The following is a 15,411-nucleotide window of genomic DNA, read 5'->3' on the forward strand; positions in this document are numbered from 1 at the left end:
TTAGTCGGCGTGATTGATTATTCCGGGATTTGTAAAGCAAAACACGCGGTGCTTTTCAAATTAAAGAGCGGCACCCCCTTGCTTTTCTCAGTCCCAGTACTTTCCCCATTATTACGATTTCTCGCAAGGCGAAAAGTTTTGCTCAAAAGTCAAGAGGGGTGGCGCAAAGCAAGCACCCCCGGCTCGCCTTTGCGTGTCGCACCCCCCTCGGTGCAGCACCTGTTAATATTTATTGTTTTAATCGTCTAGACGTTAATTATACATCTGCGCGCGTGCAATAAAATCGGGATCTTTAGAGGGTTCGGTGCGCGTCGGATTTATCGGATCGTTTATCAGCCGAAGCGGTATAATTAGAGAAAAACCCACGCAACTGCCGATACGCTCTGCAAATCACCAATTCGCGCTAACCTGATGCTCTTTGATAAACTTGCTGTAAAACAACTTTTTGCAAAATTTGCTTAAAACAAATTAATTAATCGCATTTTCCTGCAAACCGGTTGTTGACCTTTCGTTAGCAAATATTTATCCGGGTGCTCGTTTAATAAATAACAGTGTCATCAAAGCGCAATTTAGCGCCGACAGCGGCGTTTGCTTTTTGTCTGCGACCCAGATATTCGCAGCAGCGGCCGCTGATGGTTGAGGCGGGTAATTGAAGTTGCAACTGCATTATTTATCATTAGCCTGTGTTCTTTCATTACAGTAAGCACCGCTCGTCTCTTGGATAAAAACGGCCGCGCCAAAGAAATTATTATTATTGCCCTCGCTGTGCACAAACAAAGGCCACGTTCATAATTGTTTCATTTCTGCGCAGCGAAAGATTTGTCCTGGCTGCTTCTTTGCTTCTGCACCATGATGAATTTGTTCAACTCGCAAGTCTCTGTAAGAAAATGTTACAAGTCAAAACGCTCTATTTATTATTAACTAGAAGATTTTTCCATGAGAGAAAATACGAGGTCAAAGGGATAAATCTCAAGATATATTTTCGATTTTTTTAAATTTAATTTGCGTTTTCCGTGTATTTTTATATTTTTCCAACTATAAAAAAAAATGGTTCAAAATTGTTTGGCAAAAATGCCATGCACCCAAAAAAAATCGCGGTTGAAACATTTTGGGCCAAACTTTATCAACAAGGAGACGTTTATACAAAAATATAATTGAAAAACAAGTGAATATTATATAGAACTTGTATCTTTTCCATTTTGTACCCTCTCACGCTGAGAGCTGGGCAATGAGATTTTCTCGCCATTATTATGGGGCCGGCGGCCGCTCAAATTAATTACCTCGTGGCGAGTTTCACGCTTTTCCTCCAAATTTGCGCGTATCAGCCTGCATGAAGTGGACTCTTGATGGTTATTGACGACTTGAGCAAAATTTAAAATCACTAAAAAGTACTTTCATGGCTACAATCACGGATTTTATGAGAGTGTTTGTATTGAAATCCATGAAAAATGGCAACAACTCACCTATCCCGCCGCGTCTGACTAGGCCACCTGGGCCAAGACCTGGGCAGTTGGGCACCTGGTTTTTCGCACCAGAAATAAAAACAGGTGGCGACAAGTCCGAGCCAAGAACTTCTTGATCCGAGCCCTCCGACTTCCGAGCCTCTGGCCACAGGGCACAGATCTTACGATCTTACAGAAACAAAACTCCAGGAAGTCCAGGAGGCAATTACCCTCCCCCTGGTCGCTCTCCAGCCAATCAGCGCGCGTGTTTCAGTGATAGCGAAAGGCGCGCCTGGACTTCTTGGTTTGAAAACAGAAACTGTAAACAAATTTAAAGCAGGCAAATAATAATCATTTCTCGTGAAAGAAACCTATGTATTTGTTTCGCTCGTCGGCGGCCGATCGTCGACTTTCCGTGAGAAAATACATGAATTAATTAATGCTAGAGATTAATTTCAGATTTTTTACTCCTCATCAACCGAATTTTCTGTCGGAAAAATACGTGATAAGCTGAGTCATGATGAGCACCTTTTAGGTAAGCATACGGATTTATCTGCGTTTCGCATTAATTTTACTGCCTTTTTCTTGTCATTATAGGTCTCTTTAGAGCAAAAAATGAAAATGCCTAAATAAATGGTGAAGAGCCCTGGATTTAAGGCGCATCTACCCTACCGCGTGGTTTTGAAGCCTCAGTTTTGCATTTCGTCTTTCACCCGTCAGGCAGAGTGTGCCCTGATATTTGGTACTAACAGAGGTTTGGTTAAAGATTCCATTATTTGCATTTATTTTTTAAAATTGTTGTAATTTTTTAAGATTTTGGCCTCCTATTTCATGTTCTCTACATTTGCAAGCAAAATGAATGATTTGGTAGATGACACTTATGACAAATGACATGTCAAAATTTGTGGCACTCATCAACCATCCAGAGGTTTGGAAACTGATCTTTTCTAAGAATAAACCAACACCTCTGAGCTGGCTGCCGGAATTAAGTGGTAAGCTTTTAGCAATAATTTTCAAGTGATATTTTTTCCGTGAGATTTTATGGCCCCAAAAGAGATGAGACTTCACAAAAGACCAATCATGCAGGAAATAATGATCTTTGCGAATAATGAAAAATAACGTCGACTGACTTCCACTTTAAAATTACTAAAATCTTTTAAATTGTTCTTAAACCATTATAAAAGCGCTGAAAAATTCACAGAGTTGATTTAAAAAAAAAAAAAAATTAATGAAATTTATTAGAAATGAAAAATCTCTATAATCGTGCAATTTTATTACATACATAGTTAAGCATTTAAGATACTCATCATAAAAAATATGGAATGTACTATAATCAAAGGTGTGCGAGGAAGAATTGACTATAGTTGAGAAACTCATACTTACAATTAGTGGAAACAATACTGCTTGACAACACCAGCAACTTACATTACGTGGGGGTTGGAAAGACCAAGAATAAGCGAGAGAGGGCCACTGATGCAAATCAGAAAGGGGTGATCGTCGACCCTCAAGAGACGAACTGACGCAGCAATCCACGTGGATACACGCGATATTAGGCGGGTAGCAAAGAGCAGAAATAAAGCCACTCCTCTGTAAATAAACAACAAAATCCACTCGGCTTGATAAGGAGGCGGAGGAGGTCTTTATTTACAATAAAAGTGGCCTCGGCTGTTAATAAAGAGCGACTAGCTCTCGACTCTCTTGGCATTATTGCGAAACGAGATAGAAAGCGTCCGGATAAGGGAGTAAAAAAGAGCGAAAACAGGGCAGCACAAGAGCAGCGAAAAAGAAGTGCAGGTATCGAAAGCACGGCGGCGGGAGCAATCAATAAAATATCAGCACCTCGCTAAAATATTCATCGGCACGTAAGAAGAAGGAAATGCCGAGGTTATAAAAATTTATTGGCGGTATCATCATGAAATTCGGTGAATGATTCGCGCCCGTACGTTCGTATAAAGTGACGTCAGGCGCCCGTCGAGCAAGCAGAAAAAGGCCCTGCCTCTGCTCGATCCTTTTTCCACGGCTAGATTTTCACAGTACAGTGATTTTGAAATGAGATTGAAAGACACCCGTAACAGCAGATGAAGAGCGCTAGCTGCTTTCACATTTTCTTCTCCGCTCTCCTTGCTTTATTGTTCACCTCCTCTTGCTTGTGTGTTTCATATATAAAAGGGCGCGTCTCTCGCTCGCTGCTCCACTGACAAAATTTTCGGGCTCAACCTCCTTTTTTCCTTTCGCTCGGCTCATTCCCAAAAGGATTAATTGGAATGGAGACAGTCAAGTGAATTTTTCGATTGGGTTGCCATGCGGTTGCAGACGATAAGTTTTGAAAAGCTTCATAATATATTAAAGATATATTTAATGGGATTTGGGGAGAAATTCATTGCAAAAGGCTGATGTTGATATAAAGGTAAAGTGGTTAGTCTAGCTTGATTCGTTTAGTTTGTTGATTTGGTTTAATGGAAGTTTATCTAGTTCTAAAGCTAACTCAATTAATTGCATATTGAATAGTTGGAAATTTGTTTTAGTCGTCACATATTGCTCTATCAGCCCATTTAATTTTTTATTAATAATAATTATCAGCTAGATATATTGATAATAATTCCTTCATTAACTTGATTCCTAATAGATAAAAACTTGATTTTTTAGTGTTTTTAATGTCTTAATGACCTTAACATGTTTTGTATTTCAATTCATTAAATGATTTTTATTACTTCAAAAACTCGGCCATATTTTCTTTTTATTATCAATTGTTTTTTTTCTTTCTTTCAAAATATTTTTACACAAATGTAACAAAATTAAGTTTCATTGTTTTCCTCTGGCAGGACAAAAGAATAAAAAAATTATGGGGGATATTCACATGCTATCCCCCATTAATAATATTGAGAGTGGAAATCAAAAGAATTATATACTGGTAGGATGTTTTACCCAAATGATTTGTTTTAAAGGTCAACGCTTGTGGTAATTTATTAACTTGAAAGCTCAACAAATAAGAAGCACAACCTTTTACGACCCTATTTACACGAGCAAGAAATCAAATCCAGGTAAGCGAAGTGACGCAAACCGGGCGTCCGCGCAATTTCGGAGAGCGCGCGTGCACCTCTCGGCCATTAAATTAGCAGTTAGCGGCGCGGGCATTGCGGTGTGTGTGCTCGCCGGGACGAGAGCGTGTTTCGCAGTAAAAAGAGCAGTTAACTTTTTGTTTGAAAAAAAAGGAAACTTCTTTCTGTGCAGTGTTGTTGAGGGCAATAAAGGGCGGCGAAATGATGAAGACTTATAATAGCCGCTTTAAGACGAATAACGCGCGCGCGGCGCTTGCGGTCGTAAATTTCGAAAAAGCGACCCGCACAAGAAAATTTGCGGCCGAATTTGCATTTGTAATTTGCGCGCGTGGTGTATGCATATTTCGCCGCTCCAATCTTGTTACTCGGCCATATTGAGAGAGAGTGAAATGTAATTTGGGAAAATGGGCCGAGAAAGAGTGAGAGAGAGAAAGCGCGGCGGAAAACAGGACAGCAAAAGCCCGGCCTGCTTTATAATGCCGCTGCACCGCTGATTCCGCTCCCTTCCTGGGCTCCAAATTTTATCATCGCTGCTCCTTTGCTATTCTGTATAGACCTCCGCTGACGCTGAAAAAGGTGTAATTTGGCCTAACAACATGCGTTCTGCAACAACTGACCTCGTTTTGGCGGAATTTGAGCATGGACCGTTGGCTCTGTCGGATTCATGCGGAAAACCAACAACAAAAAGGATTTGGGTTTTTTTTACTTTGCTAAAAAATGCTTTTTTGCTAATGCTAAATAACAATTTTATTTCAGCTTTTATCCTTTTTCCACCGTTGCAAAGTATTATTATTGATTTTTTTTTTTTAATTTTAATTTTTTCTGAAAAAGTTTTTGCGACAATTTAATTTAATTTTGTTTTAAGCAATAAAATTTTCTCCGTAATCTACAAGAAATTCAAATAATCATTGACATTCATCACATAATAATTTAATATTTTCCCGTTTCGAGTGGTTTCTTCGAGTTTTAAATTCTCAAAAACTTAATTGATTGTTTATATTGATTGAAAAAAACATAATTTCAAGTTTCATTTTTTAATATTCAAATCATGCATAAGATGCATAAATAACACGTAAATATTTTTTTTGCTGCTTATCAATTCCATGACTGGTACTGAACTTTTAATGAGTAAAAATCACAGCTATCAATTTTATTTATATTAAATGTAATTTTAAAAACAAATGTTTCTTGGCCCTATTTTTCCAAATAATATTGCCCATTAAATAAATTTATTATGATTGTATGTTAGAGTTAAAAATTTAAAAAAAGCATGCGAGAACAAAGTTATTGTTATAATATCATTGTCAAATTTACTACTGCTTTTGGCAAAACTGAATGGCGACAGTACAAAGTCCTGAGGGGTGGGACCATTTTTTAATAAAAATAATGACGTCTCGTTCGTCACTTTCCGAAAGTGCGCCAGGCCCGTTTATAAAGTGACAAGGCGCGAGCAGTTTCGTGTTATTTTTCTCTCGGGCCGTTCAGCCAACACCGTAGCACCGGCTTGCGAGAGTCATTTACACTTTTCCCCGGCTTGTCACAATCACGTGCGCCGCGTACCCGCTTTTCCATTCGTTTTCCGCGCGGACTCTGTTTTGTTTATTTTGGATTAACGGCGTTTTTTGTCACTTTTTCTAAACGCGCTTACACACTTGTCACAGAAACTCTCGCACCCAAATTTCTCTCCCCTTCCGATGCAGGCGTGAAAAGTTTGCGCCCACGTAAAGTAGAAAACAATGGGGAGAAAACCAGAAAATCCGCCACAATTTCTACCAATGGGTACATTATTTAAATACAAAAATTACTCTAAAGTTTTTTATTTTCATTTTGTATTTGATAATAATAAAATCAAAAATTGAAAGTTTCAATTGAGCATATATGAATATTAAATGAAACTAAAATTGTGTTCAGTAAGTTTATCGTGAAAATGTTTTTCAAAATTATTGGTCATTAATTTTCTAGTTTTAGTGCTACTATTATTGTTACTTTCCTTATCCGTGCATTCATAGTTCCGCAGTAATTTCGTATCACGACCTGCGCTGACAAACAACAACAACTCAATTTTTCGGCTGCCAATGGCGTTTGCGAACACGCGCGACGCTGACGCCAAAAACCGGCGCACTGCATTGTGATAGGCCGTCGCTTTAATTGGATATCGCAAGGAGTTGCCGTGTTCGAGTGCTGCTGGTGGCGAGAGGTGCGAATAAATTGGCAACTCGCACTCGCATGTTATCAGCCCTCAGCTATCCATTTCGCGAGAGAGCAGCCAACAATGTGTGATGGATGTAATAACTGGCGATGTGTGCGTACATTTCGCTGCAGGCCTCTGTTTGCGACTCCCCAGCTCTTGACTTGCGTTGGCTGATTTTCGTTCAATCCACCACGTTTTATAGATGGATTGCCGGCGGCGCCGACGGCAATTTATTTTATGCTTCTCATCATCGGCCAATAAAACTCATTTGCATAAAAATTCGCGTTTGTTCGCACTGACGATGGAGAATAAGCACCGATCGTGTTTTTATTGCCAGCTGAAATTAGATCTCGACTTTTATTGAATGCCGTCATAAAAATGCTTCAATCAAAATGAATTTAACCTTAATCACATATCGTAATAAATTGAAAAAAGAAAAAAAAAGAACAGGAATATTTTCCTTTTATATCAGAGGAACTTTTTCTCCAGATATAAAAAAAAAATGCCACGTTATGTCCATTTCTCTGTAATAAAAAAGGAAACAAATAAATAAAATACACTACATCACAAAAACTAAATGAAAGATGCATGTTCATGTCCCAGCAAGTAAACTACTTCTTTTGCAAGAAAGATAAGAGGCTTTGGTACTGGTCTTGCGCTCTGCGTGACAGCGGTATTGAATAATTCAACAATATCCAATTGAAAAGTAGCCAATTTTCGCGTTCGCCGAGTGAAAAAGAGCGATAAAAAAGCGACGGCTAGACGTTTGAACATTAAAGTTTGCTAAGTGAGTGCGCCGCCGAGCTGCTTGTGTTTTACTATCTCGAAATAAATTCGCTTCCATGCCATTTCCTGCGCCACTTTTCGCGTTATCTCTGTCGGACTGATTCGCACTGATGCACCCCCGCCCGCCCTCTGTACTATACCCGGGCAATTTCATTGTGTATTTAAATAGCGGCAATATCCTCTCAGTGGCTCGTTCGCGCCACGAGGAAATCATAATTCGTCCAAAAAATTCAGCCAACCTCCCCTTTTATGGCGGCGCGTTACTTAACCAGAAAGGAAAGTGCACTCGGGATGCGCTTTTCTCACTTCGATTTACTTTCATTGCGCGGTTTTTGCATCCCGGGCACGTTTTATGCATTTTCGGGGGAAGATTGAAAAGGAAATGCGTGGACGCACTTTTATCAATACGAAAAAAGCGAGGGAAGTCTCGACGTGTCGAATTACTTTTTCAGAGCGCCACCTGCTTCTTATTGAAGAAGGGAGCGCTGCTTTTTTGACATATACTTTCTATTGAAATTCAAACTGACTTCAAAATTACTTTTAAAGGCAGCAGTTTTCCACAAAATTGGCCAATTTTTACAGCCATTAAAAGTTTGCGATTGCAGGTGTTAAACATAATTCAGCCTTTGGAAAATGAAGCTTGCGTGTTTCACATAATAAACAGAGATATAAGAATTAAAAAGTAAATGTTTAAATTTATTTATAAATAAGATCAAATAAATTTTTTTATTTTATCGTTGAATTTAATGTAAGTCAGCTTTTCCTCGTTACATTTTTTATTCGTTTATTGATTTTTGGGAAAACCAATATCCTGCTCTACTTATTTTGGCTGCGGGCTGATTTCTTCATCAAACAAAAATACATGTAACAAAATCTCCATTGAGGAAAAGCTGGCTTTAAATTCAATTCACCATGAATCTAGCCTCTAGTGATATTCCTGCCCAAAAAAATATCAGTTTCTTTTTTGGGTCTTTGTTTAAAAGAAAAAAAAAATGAATTTTGTATAGAGTTAATGCTTAAGTTTTTTAACTATTAATTACACAATTACAGGATACTTGTCTGGTTCAAAAAAATCAAGGAACTTAAAATATAACATACTGGATTAATAATTTAAACAAAGACATGATTGGCATCTTAATCAGTTAGTATCTGTAAATAAGCAAAAATAAATTAACTTTCATATTGACAAATGATTAGAATTGACAAACAAAATTCCATATCTTTATAAACTTGTGATCTATTTTTACTAAAACAATTTTACTACAACAATTTACTAAACAAGATTGAATATATTCAATAAACAAATATAGGCATATGATTGTTTCCATGTAATTGATTTAATGTAAGAAAATAATAACAGATTTTAAATAAGATTATGCTAAAGAAGAAATTCTGACCACAGCAGTCTCATTAATATTTTAACAACAAAACAGGAACGGAGAATCTCTTATTTTTAACGTTGGTATTAGTAAGACGTCTCGCGACTGAAAGTTGAGATAAAATCCTCAAATCTTTCCATCTTCCATATTTTCCTTGCATGCATGTCCCTAATGAATCCGAAATTAGGGCGGAAGAGCCATTGAGCGGTCGATAAGGAATAGTTTTGATCCCATGTCGTCACATTTACGTATTCGACGGTTCAGCAGCATCAGTAAGTCGGCTGATGCCATAAACAAGATTGAGGTTTGCCCTGAATTCGGAGCAACTGGGCCGAAAAGCGGCTTAGTATGCACGCCGGCTTGAGAGTGAAGCGACGATCGGCGCGCGCGTCGGGCCCAAATAACAGCATGATTTATGGCGCCAGAGAGCGATCTAATTATAATAATAGACATTATACTGGTAGCGACTATAAATTAGATTTCACGGCACGACAGCGCGGCTCGTTGGGCCGCCGCAACCCCCTCGGGCCGCCGCAGCGCAGCCGCCCCCGAGCGCATCCAGCGCCCGCGGCAGTTCTCGCGCCTGCAGCTTATGCAAAACTCGCGTCTCTGGAATGCATCGCGTCTTCGCGGAAGCATGTTGGGTGGTCGTATAATCGCAGAGAAAGAGTAGCACAGCAATTCCAACGCCGCGTCAGCAGTCACCCCGGGGCTTAATTACAACCCCTCGCGCCCCGACGCGTGGCCGAGCTATTTTATAATTGCACATCTGCTCGGAGAAATAATTTATCGCCTTAATGTGTGTGTGTGTGTTTCAGGCGGCGAGAAAACGTGCGGTCGACTCGAAAAGTGGCAAAAGGTGGTAATTGTCTTGCGTTCAAGCAACGACACCCTAGCTCTTAGAAGTGATAAGTACACATACTGTATGTTATATATGTTAAGCAATTAAGATCGTCTATGACTGAATTGGAATTAAACTTATGGATTCAAAAACAGAACTTGGTAATGGATTAAAAAATTCATTAATATCTTTAGAAGTAAAGAATTAATTGCACTATGAATTAATTTTTTTTTTAAATCACATTATAGCAAGGTCTTAAAATATTTTTTTCTTTTTAATGTTAAATTACTACATAATATTTAAATTAATTTATTACAAATATTAAAAACAAACATATAAGTCTAGAGGATAAATGCTATCTTTATTTTCTCACCAGAAGAATAGTAATTATGTTGGTTACTCTACAAAAAACGAAACTTTCTGCTTTTTTTTAATTACGATAAGCACTTTTATTATTGCATCAGTGGTATTATGTGGCTCTGCCATCATCATATTATTTAAATACATAAAATCTTGATCGCTGCCAAAAATAAATTCTGTATATATGTACATCAAGTTGTTTCTCACAAACAGCGCAACTGTACAAACACATATCTATAATATGTACCACATAATTTCCCCTCGCCAGTCGGAGTGGAGGAAATGCAGTACGCATGTTATACCCTCGGCGGCGAGCGTGCGAAAAGTGGTGCTAGGAGTAGGGGGAGCTATAAGACTGATGGAATTTATTTCCTTTAAATATTCCTGTACGTAATTCTTATTTGTAAGTCGAATGCACGCTCTGTGACGGACGCTGTTTTCTGATCGTTGCTTTTTTTTTATAAGTTTGAATCGTTTTAAGTTTGAAAATGCTCTTGAAACTGCGAGACTTCAACCGCACTCTGCCGGAAGCTTCGGTCAGTGTGCCAAAAAACTCACTTGTCAGTGATTTGCTCAAAGTAGCAAGTTCTTTTTACGATTGCGAATGTTCTCATATTGAGCTATTTTATGGAGGGAAAAAGGTACTTAAATTAAAGTTTAAAATTTAATGGTAAATATACAATATTATTGTACTAATCTTTTAATTATGTAGCTCCTGGAAGAATTACCTTTGCAAGACTACAGTTTGGGAGAGCTTAGTGTGGTGAATTGTCGTATCAAGCAAAAGGATCAAATTGATACTGAAAAAACCTCCAAGCCTGGTAAGGAAAACTATGAAAACAACAAAGAGGTCTTGAATGATCAGCTTCCTACTCTGTGCAGCAATTATTTCCACGTGAGATATTATATATTTCTGAAAATTTAAATTGCGTTAAACATTAATTATTTGCATTATATACATATTAAATATTTGATCAATGTAAATATTAGGCTGAAAATAAGGAAATCAATGGATCCATTAAGGCCTCTCAGGCCTTCATTTCAGTATTTTATTTTGCAAATCTCTGACTTTGACTAATTTTAGCCTGGTGACAACCTCTACTTCCAAACTGAGAAAGGTCAGTGGGAGGAGGGAAAGGTTGTCTCCGTCATGCAATGTAACAACGCTGTAATGGATAATGATGAAGAGGAGGACAAGTTAACTTACAGAATCTTATTTACAAAGTTTGTAATAAGTATCTTTTTTAAATTTATTCTTATCGTTCTTGCCCAAAGGAAAAACGAGGATCTTCTCTTGAGGCTGAAGAATTTGCTGCCTTGCAGTCCAACTGAATTTCGAGCAGATCAGTTGAAGGCAGGCATGAAGGTGCTGGCTTTTGTGGCTCCACCAGGCCAAGAGGAGGGATGGTAAAAATATATTCAAGAATTTTTCATAGATAATTGTAATCATTTTCAGGCACGAAGTGGACATCACAACTGTTAGTAGAGCAAGAAAGTTCTCCCATCCCTCCCAAGTCACTGTTTCCTGCACAATCCATGCCAAGGAGCAGCAGTTTGTTGACCAAAAAGTCATTTACAAACACCGAACCGTTCAGTTCCCAAAATTGGTGACAAGAGATGAGTGGAGGAAATTTGAAGATCACTTCTCGTTACTGGATCGTAAGTGAATTAAAATGATATTTTTTTTTTTAATAATGTAAACTCTTAATTAAATTGTTACACACAGCATGCAAATTCTGCAAAGGAAGTCCAGGGAAAAAATGCAAAAAATGCTATTGCATATTGTGTGTGGAGATAAAGGGAAGGAAGAAAGTCAGCTGATGTGTGACGAGTGCGACAGTGCATTCCACATGCACTGTCTCGTTCCTCCATTGAAGGAAATCCCCAAAAATGATTGGTAAATTCTCAGTTAAAGAATTTCACTCTAAGAATAATTATCATTTCGTTAACAGGTACTGTCCGAGTTGTGTCAATGTTGATGCTGCAACAATTAAACGGCAAAAGGAAGCAAGAAAACTGCAGTTGAGAAAAAGGGGCAGCTCTGAGGAAGCAAGTTCAGCTTGTTTGGTACCTGAAGGAAAGATTCCTGGTATTCTCTCAGGAAGATTGTGGGCAACTCAAGCTCAAGTAAAAATGGCAAATCATTTTTTACTTAATCTTAAATTTATGTTTCTTTAGTTGGTGAGCCTAGGTGTTCACGGCTCAACTGAGATGAGCATTTGCGGCTCTGCAGCAGGTATTCAAAGCATTTGCTTGACTTCAAGTCTCAAAGGACATTTGGATGACAAAGGGCATCGTTTTGTTTTGTCGGGCATTTCTGGCACCGTCAACAATTTGTAAGTTTTGAAGAAATGGATAATTATTTTAATATTGTATTAATATTCATATTCAAAGGGCCATGGTCCAGACGCTTTATGCCAAACTTGGAGCCAGAAATTGGCGAATGGGATCCCCAATCAGAGTTGTAAGAAGCGACACCTTGTCAACAAATTTTGCTCCAACATGTGGCTTCCGGTAGTATATGAAATAAAATATTTTAAATTATTAATATTGTATTATAATTTCCAGATATGACGGAATTTATAAAGTCATTCGGTGCTCTAAGGGAAAGGATAAGACTTGGGAGTTAGAACTGGTCAGGGATGACAATGAGCCTGCACCATGGACATCCGAAGGGAAGGCTTTCATGAGGAAGATGAGCATTGGATTTCTGGAAGTAGGGTTTTTTTGTATTTTGTTTTATTATAAATAAGTTTTGTTAAATCTTTCAAAGGGACAGCCAGAGGAGACACCAGCAAAGATGATGTGTCTGACTGATACGGTGGATAAGAAAGAGGAAATTATCACACCATATATTCTGCCAAGAGGGGTCCTGAAGCTGATTACTCAAGATCGTCTGAATGCAAGAAACTGGAGGGTCCTGGAGGAAGCCCAGAAACGTGGATATCCTGTAAGTAATTCTGATGATCAGAGTAAAGAGAAATTTTATCTCATTAAAATGATTTTAGGAGTTCATCAAGGCTGTTGTTGAACAATTTAAATGCATCATCTGCCATGAAGTCTGCGTGAATCCAGTCACAATGAAATGTGGTCACAACAAGTGCTTGGTATGTTAAATTTTTACTTTATTAATTTGAATAATTATTTTTACTTATATTAAAGAAAAGAAAAATCATTAGAAAAATACTTGTGTGCAAATTAGATATTGTATTTAAATAAAAAATTTGAAATTTCACTAAAATTATATTTTGCTTTATGTCAAATTATCTAATTTTGCAGATATGCATGGAGAAGTGGCTCGCTGGCCGAAAACTTGCAAACTGTCTGTTGTGCCAAGAAGAGGTGGTTGGGCCCTTCACACCAAATACTTCATTGACAAAGGTCCTGGCGTTCCTTCTACCTGGCTAATAGCCCATCGCCTTGTCGTGGTGAATATTTAAATATATCTTTTTTTCAATTGAAAATTGATATTTCTGTCAATTCCTCATAATGTATTTTTTTACAAATTTCTCACTCCACTATTACAAAGTTCTTGTTTACTGATGCCTATAAAAAGACTTTATTTTTCTTCTGATAGATAATAGAATTTTGATAGAAAAGTTAAAATTTCTAAAGAAATTTCCAAAAGATTGAACCAATAGATAAAAATACTTTGTCAAAATAATATTAAACAATAGTTCCTATCCTACCTGTTCTTTGCCTTTTCTATATCTAAAATTTAAAATATTTTCTCAAAAATAAATTTGGATGTATTCAAATATTATTATATGATCAACTTTTTCATTTTATTTTCCCTTCATTTTGAATGTCTGTACTGTCGGCATCTGCAGTGATATTCATCACGCCTCTCTTTATTATTGCTGGCCCAACAGCAGGTGCAGGCACAGGTGTTTATTTTCCAAGGTGGCATGCCTATTTATACACACGTGCGTCGAGGGACACGTGATTAATCATCGCGGCAATTATAGAGGGGGTCATTAGGCTTTCGAGTGGGCATTTAGCGCTAACGTTCAACCGCTTCTCCAACCCTTGTGCCTTTCCACGCTGGGCTTTTCATGATGCTCATAAAATTTAGATGTAATATTAATTATTCAACTGATACTCTAACAAATTGAGTAAAAAATTGTTAATGATTAGCTAATTTATATTATTCAGATTTAAGGATGAAAAAATGCAGCTCACTAATTTTGTAGTAAAAGGCTAAGACAAAGCTCAAATTTCTCATTTTTATGAGAAATCACCAATTTTATTAAATCTTCAATTTAGGAACGACAACTGGTTTCCACTATCAGCTTGCTTAAAAATGCGGGCATTTTACTTATTGATCATAAAATCACCTATTTTTATTAAACAAATATTTGTGTAAACTTGAACAAATTAATTTTATTAATAATAAAAATTGTATCATAAAAAAGCAATAAACAGCGCAAAATTGGGGCGCATAATATTATTTTTTTATATATTATATTAATTTGCCACTAAAAACAATAATTACATGTTACTTAATTTTATACGATTTTATACTAATATTTGAATGAAAAAATTGTACCCAAACAGTTGATATTTTAGCTAGATCTGCAATACTGAGTTGTAAATCCCGCCAATTCACGTTCGCCTCTTTCCTTTTTCGTCGTTCGCGTGGCTGCTTTTTGCTCTCTCACTCGCTTGCTCACTAGCAGCGCAGCACAGTGGGTTTTATTGAATGAATCCGGCATTGCTGCTCATCTGCTAAATTACCATGTAAAATTCAGTTCCTGGGCAGGAATAAAAGTGCCAACATGCACCACTGACTGCGGCGCTCAAATATTTCATATTATGAAAGCGCCAGCGGAGAGCAAGCGACTGCAAAACAAAACGCAAACAAAAGCCGCTCTCGCAGAAAAGCGAATTTCGACGCTGCTCATATTGGCACTCGACTGCCTCTGTTCATTCGTTTAAAACGTATGTATTATTTGAAATTCCTTTAGCTAATTTGCTGACATCAATATGCCGCTTCAAGTGAAGTTGCAAAATGCTCACATTTATTTACGAGGTAAACCCGAAAACTGGGATTTCGTCGACAATATAATCTTTGGATTTTATCTCGTCTGGAAGAAAAATGTATTTTTGTATTAAAATTGTATGGTTGCATAATTTACCGATTCCCAAGTCAAAATCAGAGCACGCAATACTCCTCGGGTATTCCAATATGGATATCGAAATAAAAGGAAAAAGAAAAATTGAATATAATCCAAAAGTGTCGTGCGCCGGACGATTTCATGCATAAAATATGTGAAAAGCCGGCAGCTTTATTAAATAAATTACACTTGAAGGCGAGCAGCACCGCAGGTGTGGAAATTATTCCGAGAGCAAG

The 15,411-nt window shown here is 37.6% G+C and overlaps 3 protein-coding genes across 6 annotated transcripts in view; 2 read left to right on the plus strand and 1 right to left on the minus strand.

The window, feature by feature from the left end:
• LOC132200776 (teneurin-m) overlaps positions 1-1,644 on the minus strand; it is a 254,189-nt gene extending 252,545 nt beyond the window's left edge. For 2 of the 3 annotated variants that reach the window (XM_059626482.1, XM_059626481.1), the window contains exon 1: positions 1,464-1,644. The gene's annotated coding sequence lies outside the window, so the exon portion shown is untranslated. The remainder of the gene's footprint in view (positions 1-1,463) is intronic. The other variant, XM_059626484.1, reaches the window with a different exon arrangement.
• Positions 1,645-1,768: 124 nt separating this feature from the next.
• Positions 1,769-12,150, plus strand: LOC132200454 (uncharacterized). 2 transcript variants are annotated; one of them, XM_059625923.1, is made up of 10 exons: positions 1,769-1,857; positions 2,040-2,196; positions 2,256-2,434; positions 9,676-9,719; positions 10,771-10,953; positions 11,143-11,282; positions 11,334-11,465; positions 11,515-11,717; positions 11,785-11,955; positions 12,011-12,150. In XM_059625923.1, the coding sequence occupies exons 3-9, from the start codon at positions 2,314-2,316 to the stop codon at positions 11,877-11,879; spliced, it is 918 nt and encodes a 305-aa protein (XP_059481906.1). In that variant the 5' UTR covers positions 1,769-1,857; positions 2,040-2,196; positions 2,256-2,313; the 3' UTR covers positions 11,880-11,955; positions 12,011-12,150. The 2 variants fall into 2 exon arrangements, with proteins under 2 accessions (XP_059481906.1, XP_059481905.1); XM_059625922.1 differs by having other exon boundaries at positions 1,773-1,977.
• Positions 11,879-13,733, plus strand: LOC132201746 (E3 ubiquitin-protein ligase UHRF1-like). Its single transcript, XM_059628184.1, has 8 exons — positions 11,879-11,955; positions 12,011-12,185; positions 12,237-12,394; positions 12,453-12,572; positions 12,627-12,774; positions 12,832-13,008; positions 13,067-13,165; positions 13,338-13,733. Exons 1-8 carry the CDS (start codon positions 11,879-11,881, stop codon positions 13,464-13,466), a joined length of 1,083 nt encoding a protein of 360 aa, XP_059484167.1. The 3' UTR covers positions 13,467-13,733.
• Positions 13,734-15,411: the final 1,678 nt, after the last annotated feature.

The sequence above is a fragment of the Neocloeon triangulifer genome, unplaced genomic scaffold (genome assembly GCF_031216515.1).
Source record: "Neocloeon triangulifer isolate White Clay Creek 2 clone unplaced genomic scaffold, ASM3121651v1 ptg000014l, whole genome shotgun sequence".
In the NCBI taxonomy this organism is placed as follows: Eukaryota; Metazoa; Arthropoda; class Insecta; order Ephemeroptera; family Baetidae; genus Neocloeon; species Neocloeon triangulifer.

Excerpts from the sequence above, each read along its gene's own strand:
- LOC132201746 (XM_059628184.1), top strand. The coding sequence starts at position 11,879 with ATGTGTGACGAGTGCGACAGTGCATTCCACATGCACTGTCTCGTTCCT. Across the intron at positions 12,186-12,236 it reads TGTGGGCAACTCAAGCTCAA|TTGGTGAGCCTAGGTGTTCA; the intron begins GTAAAAATGGCA and ends ATGTTTCTTTAG. Across the intron at positions 12,775-12,831 it reads TGAGCATTGGATTTCTGGAA|GGACAGCCAGAGGAGACACC; the intron begins GTAGGGTTTTTT and ends AATCTTTCAAAG.
- LOC132200454 (XM_059625923.1), top strand. The coding sequence starts at position 2,314 with ATGACACTTATGACAAATGACATGTCAAAATTTGTGGCACTCATCAAC. Across the intron at positions 9,720-10,770 it reads TCGAAAAGTGGCAAAAGGTG|CTCCTGGAAGAATTACCTTT; the intron begins GTAATTGTCTTG and ends TTAATTATGTAG. Across the intron at positions 11,283-11,333 it reads TACAGAATCTTATTTACAAA|GAAAAACGAGGATCTTCTCT; the intron begins GTTTGTAATAAG and ends TCTTGCCCAAAG.